Source organism: Dinoponera quadriceps, unplaced genomic scaffold (genome assembly GCF_001313825.1).
Source record: "Dinoponera quadriceps isolate SergipeBrazil2010 unplaced genomic scaffold, ASM131382v1 scaffold1658, whole genome shotgun sequence".
Classification (NCBI taxonomy): domain Eukaryota; kingdom Metazoa; phylum Arthropoda; class Insecta; order Hymenoptera; family Formicidae; genus Dinoponera; species Dinoponera quadriceps.
In genome coordinates, this window is record NW_014555920.1 from 155,345 (window position 1) to 177,469 (window position 22,125).

Consider the following 22,125-nt stretch of genomic DNA (forward strand, 5'->3'; position numbering starts at 1 on the left):
GCAACGCGCGCGGGTTAATTAGCCATCTTCTCGTGCCGATCTGCCGCTCTTACTCTTACGGTATCCGCGATAACTCAGACACTGCGCGCGTCTGCCGCCTCCGCGTTAATCCAATTCTAGATTTATCACTTGAGAAACCTGTGTGGTATCGGATATTGCACCTGCCAACTATGATGCTACTCAGTCTACCTGTTATGCAATGGAATTGCGTCACAACGAACGTCAATCAGAATTCTCTTTGGGTTTCAACGAAGATTGATAGGATGTGTAAATGTTGCGCGGCGCGCACGAATGAATAATTCTGTGCAACGAGACCTCGATATATTGTTAACTCGGTCTCCGTTCGATAAAGCTTGCTGTAATGTTATTAGATCGGTTCTTCTTCGCGTAGAATGAATTGTCGCTGAGAGCGTCAGTTGCGAGAATTGATTCGCAGTGCTGAGTTTTTAACGACGATATGAAGGGACCCCTTCGTAAGTTTATTATTTATTGAAAGAAAAATACTCTTCAATAACTTTGTTTAATTGTCCAAGTAACAAATGTTAATTTCGCGCGGAATTAAGACAAGTATACACACAATATTACAAACGTTGAGCTAACAGAGTTGCACACATGATAGACAGTGATATGTAAATATTTCAATATTTCTTTATGTGCATATATATTCGATCGTGCTGAGCCACGCGTGCAATATCCAGCGGCACGAAAATATATTTCACTAAAATGTGTATACGTCACGAAAGTCTACGTTAACGCTAATATTGATGGATCAGGATGGGTCCGTGAGACACATTGTCTCGTAAAAATTACGTCCGACATGGGCAAAGCCGCTGTATCCCGGTAGATCGATATCGAAATAGCTCGCGTGACACACCGTTATCTAAACTCAATACATCACATGCCAATATCGGCGGTAAGCGGCGAAACCTGTTTAATCTCTGCGCGCGATTTACCTGCCGCTGCTTTAGTTTCGCCATTTTCCTTGTCGTGTCCTTCGTTAGGCAATCTCGCCGTCGTAGCTTTGCAAAATGCAAATCCCGCGTAACTCTCTCGTGTTACTGCGCGATACGAGTGAAAAGCGATACAGAAATCGAAGGATAGAAAATGGGTGGAAATTATTCGCGATCACCAGCGAGCCTGAATTCAAAGTGCTCGGCGAGATAAATTATTTTCTTCTTGATTTCATTCGTTGCCTCTGTCTCCAACCAACGAGATGAAAAATAATTATCACGATCGCCGAGGCGTGTATATATATAAAATCGTGTTCACGTGGAAGAAAAGCTTGGTGTTTCCGCGACGTCGTGGGAAACCGATTCTTCAGCCAGCGTTGAATACAAAAAGGCTCGTCCCGATTCATTCGCTCGGCGCTTTTTATTAACTGTAACGAAGTGGCGTTCGCCGGCAACGAAACGCGCGAACGGCAGTTAAAAGTCACGAAGCGCCGACGGGGTAATTCAATCTGCCGAATACGCAAGTAGATATCAACGCGTTCAGCAGCAGAGAAAGAATTCCGCGTAATCGGCCATGCATTTCGCGCCGGTAGATGCACACTCGCCGACTTTCATCATCACTTCCTCGAACATGTTCATCAAAGCGTTCCCACTTCTCTCTCTAGTAACATAACGATCAAGCGCGAGTTCTTAAGTGAGAGAACTTAACTTTACGCATAGCATATAATAATCAATCATAATAAATAATGCGGTGAGATCATTTCGATTGACGAAATCTTCACGATCGAATTGCGCCAAAACTAACGTGGATACGGTAAACCGACATACCCATGTTTCTTTTCGGCTGTAAAGTACTGAACTCTGTCGGGCACAATATTAATGAATTTCGTCCGCTGTGTGCAGTAGTTGAAACCGGTTGTTTCTGTTAGCAAGTGCGTTAGTTGTGCTGTTTTCTTTCGTCGAGCTTCGTGAAAATTGTGTTTCTTGCGAAAATTCAAGTAATTGAAGCGACGAACCAACTGGCACATAATTTATTAGACGATACTGTTTTATTCGCGTTAAAGCTGAACGATAACGATAACGCGACATAGCGGCGCGTCTATCTCGAAAAAGTTACCGTAATATGGCCGTCCGCAGAGCCCGTATATACGCGAGCCCATGTGAGCGAGTAAGCAATATCTGAGCAACAAGCTTCGGATGTTGAGTAATATGGAATACTTGCTCCCTGCCTCCCTCTCCCCTGTGGGAGGATCGATTCGTGCCATGCGATACATCACCGCAAAACTTCATCCTTTCCGGCCGGCAGGTCGCGTTCTCCCGCTTTTATACAGGCTCGATTCTATGCTCGAGAAGGAGATACTGCCCGATCGCATTCAGGACGAGGCGATATCACGACAGAGTCGCTAATAACCCCTCGGGCGAAGTTTTAATGGCGGACGCTCCGCCGCGGCGAAACTTAGCGCGATCTGATGCGTGCGAAGACGGGCGCTTCGGAGGGACGCGTCGAATCGTGATTTCACTCGGACTCGCGGAAATTCCGCGTACGACGGAGCACCGTGGAGAGAGAGAAGGAGGAAACTCGTCCTCCCCCTGCTACGCTTACGCGCGATCAGCGACATCAACGTAATCGCGCGTTATGATGCAAATTCCGGGTGCGTAATCAGCGAGATCGCACGTCGAAATCGCGCGGCGCAAATTGCACGCGCGAGCGAGGGGGAGGAGGCTCCGCACGTCCCGGCGAGGTGTCCGTCGCGAATATAAATCCTTCGCGGCGTAACCGACTATGAAATTACCGTTCTGATGCTTAAGAGCTGCCACAACTATACATCATCCCGACCATGTAGCCCTTCACCTTTCCGTCCATCCACTCCCTTTTCCGCCTGCCCTCGTACTTCCCCCCCATCTCTCTCTCTCTTTTCTATTTTATTCTTTCTCTTCTCACCACGCAAAAGCGAACGGTCCTTGCGAAAGAAGCAGGACTAATTAATCGCGGCGCGCACTTCGTCTACGGCTCGTTACGCCGTTCTCGATCCCTTTTCCGGCTAGGATTTCTTGCGAGCGCTCTCGTCGAAGGAGGGAATTCGCTCTCCTTCGTAGCAGGTTCATTACACAGTTAACTCGCGCGATGTCTTCTTCCTTCTCGCTCCTCGCAGGCGCGCGGTCTCCTCCGACTTTATACGATTATCCCGCTCGTTTACTTTGATCGGAACTCGTTAAGGAAAAACCGAAGGCACTTAAACGCGGAACAAGCTGCTGCTCCTCCGAGTGACCGACAATACGCAACGACGCAGCCGGCCGATGGTGGGGGAGCGGAATCGTAGTCAACGGGGAATCGAATCGGGGACGATCGCGTCTTTGCGCGCTTCTACCGCGAAAGTTACTTGCATTTTCTCGGTAAAGACAATCGTATTCGTTACACCGAGAAAAAATATACGATGTTTGGAGCTGTTAATTGTAATAAAGTAGCGAATAAGAAATGGCAACAGAAATCGAATATATTATATATTTCATATATAGTCCACACAATTGTAATAAGTAATCGGTATAAATAATAATATATAAAACAATACTATATATAATATTATTAAAACGTGTTTTTTTTTTTACCATACATGATAATGATATATAATAAATGAAGTAATGAAAGAAACAACTTTCTATAATAATCATTTCTATAAAAACGTGTGTGACTTTACAAATGTTCCACATTTGATCACATCTGTAACTGGTAAATTATCAGTTACACATACAAGCTCGTCCTACCGCTTTCTGCACACTCATTCGCTGATTATAATTTAATTTATAACACTTCAATTATTTATTTCTCGCACTATTAAATTGTACTTCATCATTTCAGTTTATGACGATCGTAAAATGTTTCACGAATGAATGTCACAGTCGTTATGACTGTAAATCCGATTTCGCTTTGTTATATTTCACATAGTTGAGTCAACTGTAAACGTACATTTGAGGCCAAAACCTACTATGAATTATAGTGAGATTATAGTCACATCAACTATTTTTCCCATCATTGTACGTTCACTTACATCCACGTAGCCGGAGATCTTCGTAACTCGAGAGCAACGCGAACAACATTACAATGCGGCATTACTATCGCCGCCAGAGGAGCACGAATTATTTCGGCTTGATTGACTATGAAAAATCGAACAGGCGATATTGACAGACGGCGTTATAAAATAAATAAGCGCGCGTCCCGATTTAATCTGCGATTCAATCGGAAGTTCGCGCGAAGGGAGAAACGTTGTCGACGTTGCCGCGAAAAATACGCCGATAGGGGGTAAATAGGGGCGATTGCGCGACGACCGAACGAGCGGCTGAGTGACGCGACAACATCGGTCGACGATAAAATTAATAGTCATCGTAAAATCATCAGGAGGACTCCGCGTGTTGATTTAACGGCCATCGTAAAATATAATGACTTTGTCGCAATCACTCATTGCTCGTTATTCAATTATGTTCACTAAATAAAAGGGGAACATCACCGTCGCGATCTCGAGTACCAATTCTTTCGACGCTTGCCGCGATTGAGCCGCGGTTATCGCGTGGAAGTATGTCGAAAAATTCGCGAACGGAGATCGAGAAATCGGGAAGTACAGGACGAGGCAAGCGCATCGCTGAGCGCTCGCTTGAGGTTCGTGCATGCTCATAATAAGCTCACTGTGTTCTCTCTCTCTCCCCTCTTATATCGCGTTACCGGAGCACGTGATATACGTGGAATCGCGCTCTCCGCTCGGGCTGTGTATACGGGCGTATGTGTACGTACATTGCTTATCGCCCGCATTCCGCCAGAGCAAAGCCCGCTAGGATAACGCTAGGAGACACTCTCTACTCGGACCGGGTGCAATGCGCCCTCCTAAAGATGTAGATAATTGAACCCGGCCGAGAGAGAAGTCGACAGTTGACGTATTAACGGTACTACGTCAGCCTACGGGGGCGGCATTATCGCATGAGCGACGTGTCATTAGCGAGGCCGCATAATCGGTCGGTGCGCGCGTTTTGCGCCGTATTGGGGCCGGCTGAACAACCGGCGGCTTACCAAATCGCGCTCAAATGATTTGCTATTTCACGACGCCGGCCGACCGATCGATCCGATCGATACGCCGCGCGATCCTGCCTCCTCACGAAAATATATACGCTGGACGATTAACCCTTCGACCGCACACTTCTGAAAAGTAGCTCGCATCGCGAACAGGGACACGTTGACCCTGATTTTCGAAATTTCATGCCTGAAAACCCCGAGAAGGAAAGATGTTGACAATATTCTAGAATAAAGTGTAACTTTTCTATTCTTTAATGCTCGATTATTCATAGGAAATCCAATTTTACGTTACTAGAAAAGATTCGAATTTAGACAGTGGTGTCGCGAATAATAGTGTTTCATTTAAGAATCCGTAACTTTCCTTTCTTTACTTTTTATTATTTTTATCTGCTACCATAGGGCTACCATGAAGTTGAAGGGTAGTTTTCACCGAAAAAGGATCTGAGTGCGCATTCAGAAGTCATATTTTTTTTTGGCTATTGAAAAGAGAATATTTTGAAGTATCAAAAAAAAATAGGTGTTTTTATAGGAAAAAAGCATTTTTGCTGTAAAAGTATCAAAGATATTTTATTCTCTACTTACAAAATAATGACACGTATTGTTGATAAAAATAACAAATTATTTAGGATCATGCTTCGCAGGACACGCTTGCCACATCTGACCCTAATAATATAATACTATTATTTATTATTTAAAAAAAAACAATAAAACACGCGTAATCACAATGCTTACATTGACGCATAAATTTCCGGCAGAAAAATCACTTCACTTGTGATATCAAGTTATAATACACCAACTGCGCACTCTATAGGTTTCTAACTGATTCTGCGTGAAATTCGGATGGCTCCCAAACACGCACTAATCGACATCAATCAAATCCGCATCACGTCTAACGGACGGATCGACTCTTTAACGATTTTTCGGAAGTGGGAGAACTTACAAATCACGCACTTCTCTTCGCGATAGCTCTTCAGACAAAATTCACCGGTTCTGTCCGATCCACAGCACGGTCGAAGGGTTAATGAAGTCGCCCGACCTCCTTCCGGTTTTCTTCTTCGGCCGCTTCCGTGTATTTTACGCGGATGACCATTTGGTGCCCACGGAAGTGGAGGAAGAGGGAGTCTTCTTGCTGCGTGCAGTGTCTGAAAGTCAGTCGTATATATCACGCGCAGCACATAGAAACACATGCGAGCGCTGACAGTGCATTAATGTGCAGCTTAGAATCCAGCGCCGCTACTCGTGCATTAGTAGCTGACTGGCTGCATAATAACTCTTGCATGCGGAATCCCGAGCTATAATTAAGCATATTACATGCATTTTTCGCGGCACTTGCACGTAGCGCAGCGCACGGAGTAGAAAGTACTTGTCTACTCGCGGAAGCATCTTCACCAGGAATTGCGGTGAACGATCGATGACGGGGAAAAAAGCGAGAGAGAGGGAGAGGGGGGGGGGAGATGCAAACGATGACATACATTTATTGCAACACCGTAAACATCGACAATTAAATTTTCGTGACTGAAACTTCCGTTCGACACAAAACTACGTATAATTATCTTAATTATATATTCTTACGACTGTAGAAAAATTGAAAGCTATGATAATACGAGTCTCGCCGATTCTACGAACACGAATCTCCGTTGCTCCCTCAATAGGATCGTCGCGACGCGCTCGTGTGAACGCGAATTGCACTAGCCGGGATCACACACGCGAATAAATAGCGAAGCTCAGTGAACACGAGCGAATTTAGCGGAAATTTAGCGAGAAACGGCCATTTAATCGACACGGCCGTTGCACCGCACGCTGCTTCAAACTTTGCGACGATTGACCGTCCTTTCGGATCGACGCGCTCTCGTTTGATTTGCGATTCTTTTTCACGGTTATCGAATTAATCACGATAGTTCATACATACAGTGATCAGTAGCGGCGTGCTGCGAATAGGATCGGACTAGTTAATGTCGGGAATTTTCTTGCGGAATGAAATCACCCGAATTGCTGCGGGAACACCCGGACATACAGGAAAAAACAACAAAACTGATGTAAATATGGTAAACTGATGTAATCATGTTTCCAGGCTATAAAGTACTGACTCTGTCGGACGGAACACGCCCGCGAATTCCGTCTCCCGTGTACAGTAGTTGGAACTTAGCATCGTTTCGATTTTTCGCTATGCCGAAGCTTCCCTCAAGCTTATCTTGTAAAATTAAAGTAACAAACCAGCATAAAGTAATTTATTTGACAATGCCATTTTATAATGTGAGTTCGGAACTTTTTAAATCACTTTGGATTTTCTGCCGATCTTTATTATGTTCTGTTACTGAATCACGTAAAAGAAAAATTAAGAATAGGTTGATCTAGGAACTGGTCTAACTTTACCGAAAATATGTAATAATCTTTATAAAACTATTACATATTTTGGAAAAGTATTGCACAACGGAGGGCTTTAGAGCTCAAAAACCGAATGATATGTCGGTTTTGGTGCTTTTCTTCTACTTGTGAATATATATTGCATGACACGAAGAACTCTTCGAAAAATTATTGAAATTGGTACCGTTGTTCAAACATTCCTCACGGCAGCGATCACATCGGCTGGATCACGAATAAATGCTGTTAGGCATAGCTCGCTCGATCACCAAAGTTGCCGGTATTCATGAAACCTGCGAAAGGGCTTGGACGGCGTTAACTTCGTTAAATTAGTTCGCGGCGGATTACTTGAGAGCCACTGAAATGCTATTAGTTTCTCGGCAGTATAATGAGATTGCATGCACAATTGCGCTCAGATATTAGGTACATTACGTACGATTTTCATGACAACTAAGGACGTTACGAAGTCCTTGGTCGGTGAACCGAATTTACAAGCGGAACTTCGGTAGCGATGCGAGCTCCCACAAATTTGAATCAGACCAGATACGATTTCAGCCTCAATTATGCCGCGCGCGGTATTGTTTTGACAGCGGTATTAAGGATTCAATAATAGGGCCGGCGAGATTGTTAATTAGAGCAACGGCGCAGATGTTCTTGCGGTAATAACGACAGAGTCGGGCTGTCGGGCATCGAACGCAAATTCTTCCCAAAGGATATTCATAAACACCGAAGATAATAACGTTCGACTCGTGCTCGTTAGCTGTTTTCTCTCCGGCATCGCATATCCGACGAATAAATAGATTGATATTTTCCGAGCTAGTTCTTTTACACGTTCGCGGAAACGCGTTATCGTGAAACGTAAAAACGAATTTCCCAAGATCAGTCGGGTGATTATCCCGATTCTATCGAGGCGCGTTTTTGCCTCGCCGACCGTGGAGATGCGATAAATCGCGTGTCGCGTGACAAACAAATCGATGCGCCGGCTCCTCGGTCCTTTTCGATTCCATAGTAAAAGCAGAGAAAACGCGAACGAATATATACGAGCTCCCGATAACTCCGTCATTCTTGTCGCCGAGATAAAGCACGGCACCTCGCACTGCCAAACTTCTGACCTCGAGGAACTTTTAAACATCGTTATTCGGCCGGGCCGAATTTCTAAAACTGCATCGGCCGCGGCACACGTCGTCCAGCACGAGCGAGTACGTACACCCACCCGTCGACCGACCGCGAAACTAACAAATTACGTCGAGACGCGGCGAGTCTTGCGCGAAAAAAATTGCGCCGAAGTAACGGGAAATAGTAATTACGAGCGATTTCGTCCACACTGAGGACAAAATATATGATATTTGGAATTTTAATGGCCCGGTTAAGAAATTACAGTCAAGAAAAGCGTAATAATAAAAACAGTAAATAAAATAATGAAGGAAACAATGATCTCTGTGAAAACGTGCGTGATTGTACGAATGTTACATTTGATTATATTTGTAATTACTAAGTTACCAATCATAAATATAAACTCATGCTGTCGCTTTCTGCGCATTCATTCGTTGATACTTGAACTTAATACTTTAATTATTTATTTCTTGTGGTATTAAATGGTGCTATTGAAAAGTTACATAATTGCGCTGGTTATATCATACATGGACAATATATACACACTGTCAATGCACTGAGAAAAAGAAACTGAAATTTTGTAAAGTATTTCTTGTGACATTTTTTTCAATATTTATTGGTTGGAAAGAAAATGGAACTGTGATGACGAAATATATATTTTTGTGAAATATAAAATATAGACCTGAATTTCTCATTAATTGGTTTATTTGCTAGGAATAAAGTTTTGTTTTGCCATATATTTAAATAAACGTTTATTTCTGTGAAATAAACCTTATATTTTATAAATAAATTTTTTAGTCTCTTCTACTCTTAACGCATTAGAATACGAATGAAATGTGCATATTAAAAGTACTGAGAAAATAAGATCTAAAAGTTACATAATTTAATTTGATTGTCGTAAATAGACTCATAGAGTTACGTTAACAAATGATCGCGCTGCTCATTCACGTTAACTAATCCCGTTTGACGAAAACAGTTGAAGAACCGTACATGGATCGAGACAAGTGTAATTTGCCGTCTATTATCTCTCGCTACTAACGCGGGCACAACGCTGACGTAATGTAATGACATATCGTCTTATCAATCGTGTCACTAACGCACATTCTTGCGTTATCAGCATTTCGGAGCTCGCACGTTCTCATACCTGATCGACGAGTTCGTACCTCAACCTCGGCTATCTCAAGTCTACATTGGTGCTTTTGTTTCAAACATTGTGTCGCATCTCTCTTCCTGCGATTCCTCGAGCGCACCGCATCACAGGTACGAGAACCTTTTTCTATATTCGCGTTTCCTCGTCGTCGTTGCGCTCGTCTTACGTTCATTACGCAACATCGGGACGCATATTTGATTCACACAATATATCTCCTTAAGTTCGTTCGACGAAGTTGATGAAGCTCATCGGCTCTGATCTTTACGCGGCGGGAGCTCGATAATTAAGATTCGTATGCCGATTTTATCGCGTTAAAGCGAACTTTTCGAGGCGACGACGCTCGGTGCTGATTAAACTTCGGAATTGCTTCGAACGTTATCCATGCTATCACTGTGTCGTCAAATCGTTCGACATTTGCATAATTCCTCTCTCTCTCTCTCTCTCTCTCCGACGTAATTACGTATCGCTTCGTAGTCCCCGAGGCTCCTAAACAGTACTTAATTAACTAGAACAACGTCGATTTGTGCGGTGTTATTGAGTCGGTATTGCTGCGAAATGCCAACGACATAAGGCTGCTGCAAACGGAAAGATGCATCTAATTTCGCGGATTTTTTCGTACGTACCGAAATTAAAAGGAGACATCAATCTAACCCTCCTCCTTTCTCTCTTTCCTTCTGTATTTTTCCGCGATTTAAAGCCATTAGAAAGTTCGAAGTCAAACGTGTCAGTCCAAAACTTCCCACGTCGAATTATGAATATTTATGTAGCATGATTCTCCATCTCTCTCTACGACACAGACGTAAATTCAGTAAATACATTTAAGTCTTAGCTCGGAACTTGGAAATTAAATCCCTCGCACTTACGAAACTCGAGTGCCGTGATTTTCTCGCTCCGCGACTACGCACGTAGTAAACTCGCAAGGCAGATAAACGCCCGGTAGAGGCTATTACGAATGCTAATTTAACCCGTTTTCTCCCAGTGTATTCCATCCTTGGAATATTCCCCGCTTATCTGTTTCTTCAAACGTAGCGCGCTTCGAATACAGGCCATCGCTCTGCTCGTCTGAAGTCTTTATTAAGTTAACAGCTATGGCTTCGCAGGCTCGGGCGAACGAGCAAAAACAAATCTCTCGGCGCGCCAAATTCTTTCTGGCGTTACGTAGAAAACATCTCGGAAAAGATAACTAATCCCGTAAAAAGACGGTCGAGTTATATACATTACACGTGTCTCTCTCTTAGCTTTTCGTCATTCGGTTCACGTGAAGGGCCGCTTTAAGAGCTGTTGCACAGTTTTCAATTTTCACATCCTCTTCATTTCTTTTCTCTATATTGTGCCGCTACATTTACTTGTAACTATGTCAGGAATGTCTGTATTTCTTCTTCCTTCGCAAAGATCCTCCATGGGAGAACTTCTTCGCGGCAATTTCATCATCGAGCATCATTGACCCGCTGACCTGACAGTCATGACGCTTGTGCGTTTCATGCAAATACTGGCATTTTCCAAGACCCGCGAACGATGTTTAATTACCCAGAATATCTCAGCGACTGTGCCTTGACCCTACGGTAATAAATCCGCGGCAGACGCGAATTAATTGGCATATAAATGGATTTTCCGTTTCGGTCCGCAAATAGCCCCGTTGCTGTCGCCGCTACTGCTGCTGTTCGCAATCGGCAAGCACGTGCTCGGCATAATGCGAATTAGTGCACGATCCCGTGCGACTATTCCGGCTATTTGCGCTTGCGATCTCTCGCCGTCTCGAACAGCATCTCGCGTAGGCAAATTGTTTTTCGCCGGCGGTGTCGGCCGATATGGCAATCCAGGTAATTATCCTACGGTGAATCGAGCCTTTCAGTTCCGTTAATGCGTAACGCTCTCGGAATTAATTATGAAAGTAATTATAAAGCCGGAGTCGCGTTATGTCGCGCTCTATATGTACACATGGTACTTCCTCTCTCTCTCGTTTCCCCTTTCCTCCGACACCGATAACACTGAAAATTTTACAAGCAAAACCGCAGTCACGTTTAAACGTCGCAAAACCGCAATAATATTCCAAGCAGGAATTATCCCTGACCTTGTGAGAGAGACGTATGTCTCGCAATCAACTTAAAAACAGTTGCGTGTTCTATTAGAAACTCACAAACCACAAACACGGATGACGGATGTTAATGGCATAGGGACGCAAGAGGGACGCTTAGAAAGACAGTCCCGTAACTGGCGCATTTTCCTGGCTAGGCTGCCGGAGATTCTCGAGTGGAGGCGAAACGCCGATTTTTCCGCGATAAAAATTCAATAAAAGTCATCTGTAGTGACTCACCAACTTTCGACATTAACTGCCCTGTTAATTAAAGTCTCGAATCGAAATTTTTGCCGCAACGCGAAGTGACAAATGAATTCTATTAAATTCCACGTAAAGTTAACCGAAAGACGAGATTCCCGGAGAAATTTAATAACGTCTATTTCTGCTGCGTCTCGAAACATGATTTTCCAAAGACGTCCACTCGCCAATTCTCGACGTTAAGCAATTTCCTCGTTGGACTTTAAAGAAACTGTAAACTGTATAATTGAGGCCAAAATTGACTATAAAACACAGTGAGATTATAGTCGTTCCGATTATTTTGCTTCTCAGCGCAAGCTGTAGTGTCAGTTTCACGATCGCCGTTGGACGCGTGCGAATTCGAACGCACGCGCAAGATGAGCGTGCATCGGCGCATTCCGCGGGAAGATGCAATAAATTTCGGATCAGCGACCGGGCTCCTTTGCGACGTCGTCAATAATCTCGCCGACGTCGATTCGCACGGTTTCTATCAATTTCCTGTGCTCATCAACCCCCCCGGCAGCCCGGATTTATTCTCGGCCGGAAGCCGCGTGAGCGGAAGAGATCGGAATAATTGCCGGAGCGCTTCGACGACGAGCTCTCATAAAACCGACCAGCTAGTTGCGTGCTGATTTTAGTGCCGACCTATCGATTAAAACGAACCGTGCCGTTCTCGTTTGCTTTGCCGCGTAGCCGGCCGATTGCAAGTCAACGGCGTGATGTTACCGTTCTGACGTAAACGAAAGCGTCCGCTTTCTCGGCGGGAAACGTTCGCAATTATCCCTCTTCGATTCCGACGACTGTATGCCGCGGCAGCGGCTGAGAAATAAAAAGAGATTACGTACTCATGTACGATAGCTTCTCGAAGTTTATCGATCGTGGTATTTTTCGTCTGTTCGAACTGTGTGTAAAATAGAGGAGATTCCCCAAAACAACACGCTCTAATAAGTCGGGAACGCATGGGAGGGAGGTTGCGCTTATAAATTTCCCCAGGAAATCCGGATTTCTTCGAAATCAGAAACTAATCGTACATTTCTTCTCTCTCTCGTCATACTCGTTGGCAGTGATTTAACGTCACTACGTGCGCCCGTGTTACGATATAATGACCAATAACAGTATCGTTTCGCAGCTGGTACAACACAGTGGCTCGATAGGCAGGAATCGTTTCGCGATATCGCCCGCAACGGATAGGCGAGTTAGACGTAGTCGTTCTCGTTAAAAGCATCCCTTTGTTAAAAGCCACCGTCCTGAACGAAATAACAGCCGAACAAGCACTGCCACCGATATTTCTCTCTCTCTCTCTCTCTTTTTTGTACAATATGTAATCTTTTTCCAGGGACCAAATTGTTAGAGGGTTTTCCGCCTCGATCCACGCGTTGTGCTCGTGCTGCGCCGCGTTTTACGTCGGAACGAAATTTTTTTCGCCACCCCCCCCCCCCCCCCCCCCCTCTACCCCGACGGGTGTGTCTTTTTCTCTCCTGGACGCTATTATAAACGCACGCGTTATAAACGCGTCACGCACCGGTGAGACGCAATTACCGGCGGCGCAACGGTGATTTCGCGTGCATGGTAGACTCGCATGCGAGATAAACGGCGTGCAACCGCCGAGGACCGCGTATTAAGCTAAATGATCGAAGCTCGTGCCTTTCGTCATGCCTTTCGCTTCGAAACTCTCTCATCGCCTCGCGAAATAAGCGCCGATAGCGGCGCTCAACGAGACAGAAATTCGTGATCCTTCTTAAGACCGTGCGAAGGTTAGGGGGAATTTTCTCGGGAAGCGCACCGGTATATCTTCGTCGCAGTTGATTTTCGACTTTTCCCTCGATTGCACCGCGCAAAGCGACGGTTTCGTTCGGTTAACCGAACAGCGACGGCAACGACGTTAACGACGAAATGGCTCGTATACACACGCGGAACGGGACCGTCGCGAATAATGCAAGGAAAATACGCCCGGTGCGCGAACAAGACAGTAAGATAAAGGTCGCGGATTTCACGGAGACGGTCGAGAGATGGGGCCAGATTACGTCACTTGAAGATAGAGATAATATTTCCGCGAGCCCGGTAACTCTCTCAGAGTAAAATGCAGCTTAAAAATATATTTTAGATGAAATGTAGGCGGAATAATTTTAAACATTCTCGGTGTTTGTTTTGAAATAATCTTACACTGAAAGAAAGAGAGGGAGAGGAGATAGAGAGAGAGAGAGAGAGAGAGAGAGAGATATGCTACATTCAATTAAATATTCGCTGAGGAATATCGCGGAGGAGCAACTGTTTTACTTGGATTAAATAAATATTACTTGAATGTAGCACTTTTTCCTCTTTTAGTGTACATATTTTACCTTCCTACGAAACCATAATCAATATATCTTCTTAAAAGACATCTTTATGGACCATCATTTATTTAGATATTATTTTAATAATTCTTTCGACAGTTGTTGACAAGTGTTGTTTTTTTTTCTTTTAAATGCTACAGCTGTAATCCGGCCGTTCATTTTAACCAATATGTTCACCGGATGTTGCAGATCCGCGAACTAGTCGCTTACCGTTAACGGTTGATCGTTCCGATAACCACGGAATTGCTAGCGTAATACTTTCCCGCAAGAAATCAAGTACAAGCATGCGAAGTATGACTCCCAGGCATTTCCTCCTCGTGTGTTAATGACCGACTCTTTCCTTGAATCATTACAACCGTCCTCTTGTGGGAGCGACGAACGCGGCATTCTAACTATATCTTGAATTAAAACGAAAGTTTCGTCGCACGAATACCGGTGGAAGAGGGGGGGGGGGATAATTAAATATTTAAAATATATGATCTCTCTCTCTCTCTCTCTCTCTCTCTCTCTCTCAATAGAAGAAACGAAACTCTCGTGACTCGATATTCTTAATTATAATGCTTTCAGTGACCCATGCGTTCCCTCTCAAAATTGAAGTAATTTTTCCGTGAAATTCCTCGCGAGAATACGACGCGCGACTTGTCGGCTGAAAAGCGTTTTGCTTTCGCGAGAACGAATCATACGTAATTTACGAGTCGTCCAATCGAGTACCGGTGCTCCCATTCTTTCACAGCGTTGATGACCACCGACGTCGACTCTTGCGCGTCGAATTAAAACTTTCCGCTCATAGACACAACAAGCGACCGCGATATGAACGTGGCGTTTCGATCCAGCTGCGCTCGCTGGAACTGAATGCGCGCGATGCACGTGCATGTATGCCGGCCGCATTAATAATACAGTTATGCAACGCGCCTCATGCATGGTTATTAGTGACTCGGACCTCGGTACGCTGTTATGAATCGGGCTCCGTAAACGTAACATCAACGTGTCCGTTGCAAGCGTGACTCGCATTTTTTGCAATTATTGAAAAAATCCTTCAATTCGGATTGATGTATAATAATTCACGTATCGCCACAAATGTACCTAATTCCTCTCGAATCAATCATTACCGGAGAAACCTCGGACTAATTTGAAGTTGTTTCTTTCTTAGAGAAGGATGGATAGATAAATACACTGAATCGCCCTAAGATATGTATAAAAACCCCTCGAACATACAGTGGACACATTTTAATATTTACAGATGGTTTTGCTAATGAAAATATATAAAATATCACTAAGATTTCGAAGTATTATAGATTAATGATTAAGGAAATATTATCTATTAATGTTGTATTTTTGTTGTAGCGCATCAAGGAGACTGTACTTTTAAATTTAGCATTTATCAAGCAAAATTACATTCCTGCACATTTATTTTGCTATCTGAGTAATAAATGTTAAATTGAAACGAAATTGAGGTAGACACATATATACACAATATTACACACACATATATACACAAATATGAAAATATTATTATTCTTTATTTTTCTTATTAATGTTATTTTGAGTTATGGGTGATACATCCTTAAAGATTAGATGCGTTATACAAATTCATACTTCCGTGGAAAAATAGCATGATATTAATAGATTGCTCAATTCAGATTGCTAATTATTTATACCAAGATAAGATAAAATCCAGTAATAGGAATAAGAATAGAAAAAGAGAGAGAGAGAAAGAGAGAGAGAGAGAGAGACTTTTCGTAATTTGCCAATTTCCAACGTTAAATATCTTCATAATTGACTGCCAAATTAAAATCCTCTCAAGATGAAAACTAATTAAAGTTGTAGAAAAAATTACATTTTCTCCTTTTCCGCTTTTAAAAGTTCTATTTGCGAAAAACCACCCTTCATTCTCGATCTCTCGTTTAATTTACAAGCCGTTATGTCAATATTTTAACTGCGAAGAAACCAAGGGAAGTACAACCACGTAACACTGGAAAAATTTCTGGAATATTTTAACCAGCGTACCAGAGCAGAGCGCGCTTTGCAGTATGCACATCAGTTATTCCGTGATACCGTGCAAAGTACTAACTGTCCAAATCGAGCACTACTTGACACACAACGCACTTTCGGTTTATCACAAAACCACATAAATCGCAAGTGCACTGTAGATACGCGAGATCATGGGGGATACTATCACCGCTACAACCACCGCTCGAACGAACCTCACAAACGCGAGAATTGATGTTCCACTTGACACATTGATTGCAGCATTACGCAGCTCGAAATTATTCATCGTATTACGCGAGAGACGCTGCTTTAATATTTCTTTACTCGGTTTTCGTCTCCTCGCAAAAACAGCCAAGAACTAACAGAAAAGAAATAGCAAATGTAGCCCGACTATTAGAGCACAGAGAGTCGGATGTTGCTATGAGACGTTCTCGGACAGGTTTCCGTTACCATTTCATAAGGACACGCGAAAGCTTCTGTGTTTCTTGTCTCGCATTTTATATCCCCGCTCTTTCCAACTCTAGTTTATCACAGGAATCACGAGGGTAAAGTGCAGAACGAAAAGTCTCACAACACCGGTCAGCTCAGCGTCGGGTCAAGCGTGATCCGGCACACGACACACCCCGCAACCGTGTTGGGACGCGCGATATTATCTTCGCCGCCGACGTACTATTAAAGAGCACCGTATAAAGTTTCGTGACCGCCGGTAAAGCCCGCGGACGAGCCCGAGGATAATTGAGGGGCCCCCGATATTACCAATTTCGTTTCGTCCGATTGTCCCGACCGGTATAAATATTTACTCGGTCTGCCTCGTAATGTTAATCCGCGCAGATGATACCACTACGGTAATGCAATTTCGCATAAACACGCTCGCAACGTGTACCGCGCCGCGAATGCACATTTATCCGCGGAACATCTGGACAACAATGAATTAATACTGCATTATGGGCTGACCGGCCAAATATCGGTAGTCACGCGAGCCCCCGTAAGGCCGTCGGCTCTTTAATAACATCCCGCTGGTGTCTTTACAGAGCGGCGGCCACTCAAAAGTCAAATATACCTACGCACGCAGGTAACGCACACGAGAGCTGAAAATAAAACGAAACTCGCAGTCAAAAAGCCGGACGCAATTTCGCGACGTTTGCTACGAAATTGCGAACGCACGAATGAGTCAGCGAGTGAATTCTAGAAGAAAGAAATAAAAGGTATACGTTGTGAGAAAAATGATCTCAAAAATTAAAAAAAATACTTATTTGGTGATGTATTAATAACACATTTATTTACATTAAAATTAAAACGGGGAAAGGAGAGTAAATCAATGATGTAGATAAGATGACGATTTGCTAATTTTTTTTTTCAAATTAATAACAAATAACGAATCAGTGCCCGATTTATTAGAGGGTTCTGACGATAACAAATAATCTGTTGTAGTTTGACTTCAATCTGTCGATGACAGTAAATAATATGATATGAAATGTAGTTTAGATATACTTATGTGTAATTTTATGCTATTCTTCGTTCATATTTTCTTCAAGTTACAATGTAACAAATCATATTTTTCGTTAATAAATAATATTTTTATCCGTTCTCTAAAATCCGTAGCTTTCCATGAAAGCAATGATTTATCTAAATGAAAAAAATTTAGATTTAAGTAAATATGTTATTAATACCCAGCAAATAGTGCGAAGTATTTTTTATTTTGTAGATATTTTTAGTTTACGAGAGTAAGAGACGCTCGCCGTATTGAAAGAACTGATATTTAATAAGGTTTCACGGTTACAGGCGAGGAAGTGGTGACGGTGCCGTCGAGCAGCGGCGGCCAAGAGGGCTGGAAGGTGCAGCGGCTGTCGGTGAGCAGCACCGAATCGCCGCAATCGAGCAATCGTCGCCGCGGCTGTCGGTCGCAGATCGTTTCCGGCGGCAAGAGGAACCGACCGGCGCCACCCCCGCCACCGATATCCTGCAGAGTCAATGCCAAGGACGTCGACAGATACTTCGACTGGCCGAATAAGGAGAACACGCCCGGGAATGCCGTGAACCGGCGCGAGGACGAGCAAGTCGCGCAGCAAGCCGCGAGCGAGGAGTCGACGATGGGCTCGAATTTGAGCAGGCACAACGGAAAGGGCCTCACCGGCCGGCGCACCCAGTCCTCCGGGAATCTCTGCGAACCCAAGGGCAAGCTCAACAGCATGGGGAAGATACTGGTGCCCTGCTCCAGCGCGCAGAGGGAGAGGTTGGTCGCCTTTAACGCGCGATCTTGCATTTTTCACCTCTTCATACCCGTCGAACCGTGTTTCCACCTTTAATTGAATGAAGAGAATTGCATTTCTATGGTATTAACCTGTTGCGCTCGCAAGCACCGCTTCACCCCATGTTCGCGCGCTGTTATTCGATATGTTTTCTTTTTTTTCCTCGGTTAACTCCGAAGCGCGCGATATCCGTGCGTGATTTTAAGCTCGATCCTCTTCGCGTTAACGCTTAATCAAGCGTTGGATAATCGTTGGATAATCTCTTCTGGTAACGCGGAAGTACTCACCGCGACGGGAGTTCCACGAAATTGTGGGTCGAGGCGCCGATTCATAAATACAAAATTGGATCGCGATCCAATGAAAACCGGAGCGAAGTTACACGCGGTGGACGCGAAGTCGACGGGATTAAGACGGCGTTTCGATTGCGCTTCTCATAGCGCGAGATTAGAGCCTCGTTGTAGCGTAGCCTCACGGCCGGTTAATTTTTCAACGGCACGAAAAGCGAGCGAAACGGAGAGAGCCGTGTTGCAACGCGCGCAGGGAAAGGTCAATTCACGATCGATCCCTCGTCCGAAGGCACCACAACGTCGATAGTTCGCTCTCGACGCCGATCTATCCGCATCGTATCCCCCGTGCTCTCACTCGCTCGCTCGCATTACGAGAAAAGGACGAATTGAAATTACCATCGGCCGTTTTCACTCCTTCCTTTCGAATTATTACCATAAATGTGTATTTGCACAATGCTCGTGTATAATAATACGCGACGAACAGGGAGGGTAATTCCCGGTTCGCGGAATTCTCAGTCATTCTCGGCAGCTGTTGGTGTGAACTGGTCTTTACTCACGATTCCCACGCGATGATAAGAAATTAAATCCCTTCACCTTTAGCTTTTTTGCCCGTAGCCTTTGTCCGTCACAAAAAAAAGATTGAGTTTACCACGCGTATCTTTCCGTGAAGAGGTCTCCCGGGAGTAAATTTGCTCACAGGCGTTCGCGATACCCTCCGGTCCCGTTTTCCCCTCCAAGAGTCTCCCGACGCTGTAACTTCAGTACACCGAGAGAAATTATAATTATTTTCGGCCTCGACTACAATCTTTTTAAGGTTTTAACCACAAAAATAGTAGTAACAATATGCATTACAACAAGATTATTATCACTGACACAACATTTAGTTACAAAAAAAATTATTCTCCTGCCGAGTCGAATTTTGATGTTACTTTGACGCTCTTAAAGATAATTTATGCCTACTTAGATGGCCAATAGATAAGTAAAAACCTACTTTGATGATACCGGCAATTTTTAACTTCTCTCTCGAACCTTTAATTTTACAGATTGAATTTTAATACTACTACTTTCAACAATCTACTTTGACGCTAAAACAGCGTAAATAGAAATTTAAAGTATCATTAGGTATCATCAGGATCAAAAAGTAGGAATTACATTATATTATTAGAATCGAAATTGAACCTATTTTGCTCTCTTAGCTGCTACTATGTTGTAGAATTAAAGGTTTAATACAAGGTCAAAATTTCGGCTCGGCAGCTAATTATAATTCTTTCACGATGATGATTATAATTACTGAATTTAATTTATAAGCAGCAAATATTTTTCTCTTAGTGAATACCCGTTATTTTTTTCCTAACATCGGTCAAGTATAGGCAGATTTTTAAAAGTAAAAAAAATTAAAAACATTATTCTTTACATTACGTTACAATATTCTTTCTCATTTCTTTATCAGATTTTTATTTCATTATGAAATAAAGTTAAAACATACTTTGCTTTCATTTTCAACGAGAACATTTCTTAACCTTCGGGCCTTTTCTCTCATCATGATCTATCGTCGAAGGGGTCGTAAAGGGCAAATTTCCTTTGTGGGTCGAAATGAAACCCGTGTAATTACCTCGGGGAATATCGTTGAGGGTCGTAATAAAAGGCTATACTCTGCTTTTTGAATTAACGCTGTTAATATTCACGAATATCACTGCTGTCCATTTTTGACTCGTACTTCGCGGCGATATTAATTCACGTAATGATTTTCCAACGCCCAGTGGAGTCGTTAGGGAAACCGCACGCGCCAATTAGCGGAATGAGCTCTTTGATAAAGTGAAACAGACAGAAGGAATGAAGAATTATGAGATATAGAGTCGGATTCCGCGCGAAATCGATTAAGATTGATCGCGATTGGCCGAACGATGTACGACGCTTTCTCGCGTGATCGTTTCCTCGATCATCCCATCGCGGATTAACAGTCGATATCCTCGTGTAAACCGCGAGAGCGCTTCTATATTTAGCGCCCCGACTGAGATTACACACACACACAAAGCGACGAAGCCCCAAACCGGAAGCGCGTGCTAATTAAATATAAAATGATGAGCTCCCGTCACTGGGAATATTTTAACGAGTCAGAGAGAGAGGGGGGGGGGGGGGGGGGGAAAAGGGGGGGAAAAACGTCAAAGGGNATCCCTCCTTGCATCGGCTCCGGAATCCTTCATCGATGTAGTCGAACGCGTTGTGGTCCGCTAAGCCGTTTAAGACGATTAGCCAATAACAAGGTTGCTGTGTAAACATGGGATATCCCTTTACTCACGTTCGACTAACCGGCAAGTCGTCGTGGCTGGCGAATGGTCGAGATCGTTAATCCGAAGGGGAATTACGTCCGACGGTATGATAACGGTGATAAATGACGGTGATAAATTGGCAGAAAATGAACCGGCCCGCGCGCAGGCGTCTCGTCGTATTACTAAATTAATAATTATTTGCATCTCTTTCTTCTCCCCCCCCCCCNTCTCTCGCATGTTTATCGTAATAATATCGGATTAGCGTAAGCCAAGACTGACTTACCGCGATCTTACCGTAACTAGCTGACCGCGCGTACCCCCATCGAGAACTATTAACGGATCCGTCCTGGGCAGAAGTCTTGTTAATTCAAGTTTAACGAGTTCTGCCAAGCCCTCTCGGCTATCTTTCGTGAAGTCGCCGTCGCGCGATACTTAATCCGGTATTCGCAGTGTATCTGTGTACACCTGATTAGAGAGAAAGCACTAAAGCCGACATACCATTTCCTTTTATGGCTCTAAAGTCTTGTGTAAAGTTAAAATTTACGTGCGCGAATACAAACCAACAATACTATCTCCCACTAAAATATATAACAGTTTTATAAGAATTGTTACAAGTTTCCTCGTGAAAAAGTATTTTTTAAGATGTTTGTAGATTGACTTCTAAAAACCGACATTTACAGAACAACCTTTTCCGATCCAAACTTTTCTCGCGTAGTTCAGTGACAGAGATTAGCACAAGATCTAAAGTAAAGTTTTAAAAAGTTCAAAACCATATCTCATCAAATGAAATAATATTATCGGATAAATTACTTGCCGCTGGTTTGTTATTTTAACATTCACAAGAAGAAAGCTCAGCAGAACTTCGGAACAACGAAAAATCAAACGACGCTAATAACACAATTTGACGCGCTTGCAGACGAAAACTGCCCTTTCAGCTCCAACCACTGTACACAGTAGGCGAAGTTCATATATTGTCCGACAGGGTTCAGTACTTGGCAGCCGAGAAACATGGTTGGGTCGATTTATCACACCTATATCACTTTTGGTGC

The 22,125-nt window shown here is 43.6% G+C and overlaps 1 protein-coding gene across 1 annotated transcript in view; it reads left to right on the plus strand.

The window, feature by feature from the left end:
• The window catches only part of LOC106745796, a 137,335-nt gene that overhangs the window by 74,396 nt on the left and 40,814 nt on the right, over positions 1–22,125 (plus strand). The window contains exon 2 of the mRNA XM_014621727.1: positions 18,053–18,503. Within this exon, the coding sequence (XP_014477213.1) occupies positions 18,053–18,503 (451 nt within the window). The remainder of the gene's footprint in view (positions 1–18,052; positions 18,504–22,125) is intronic.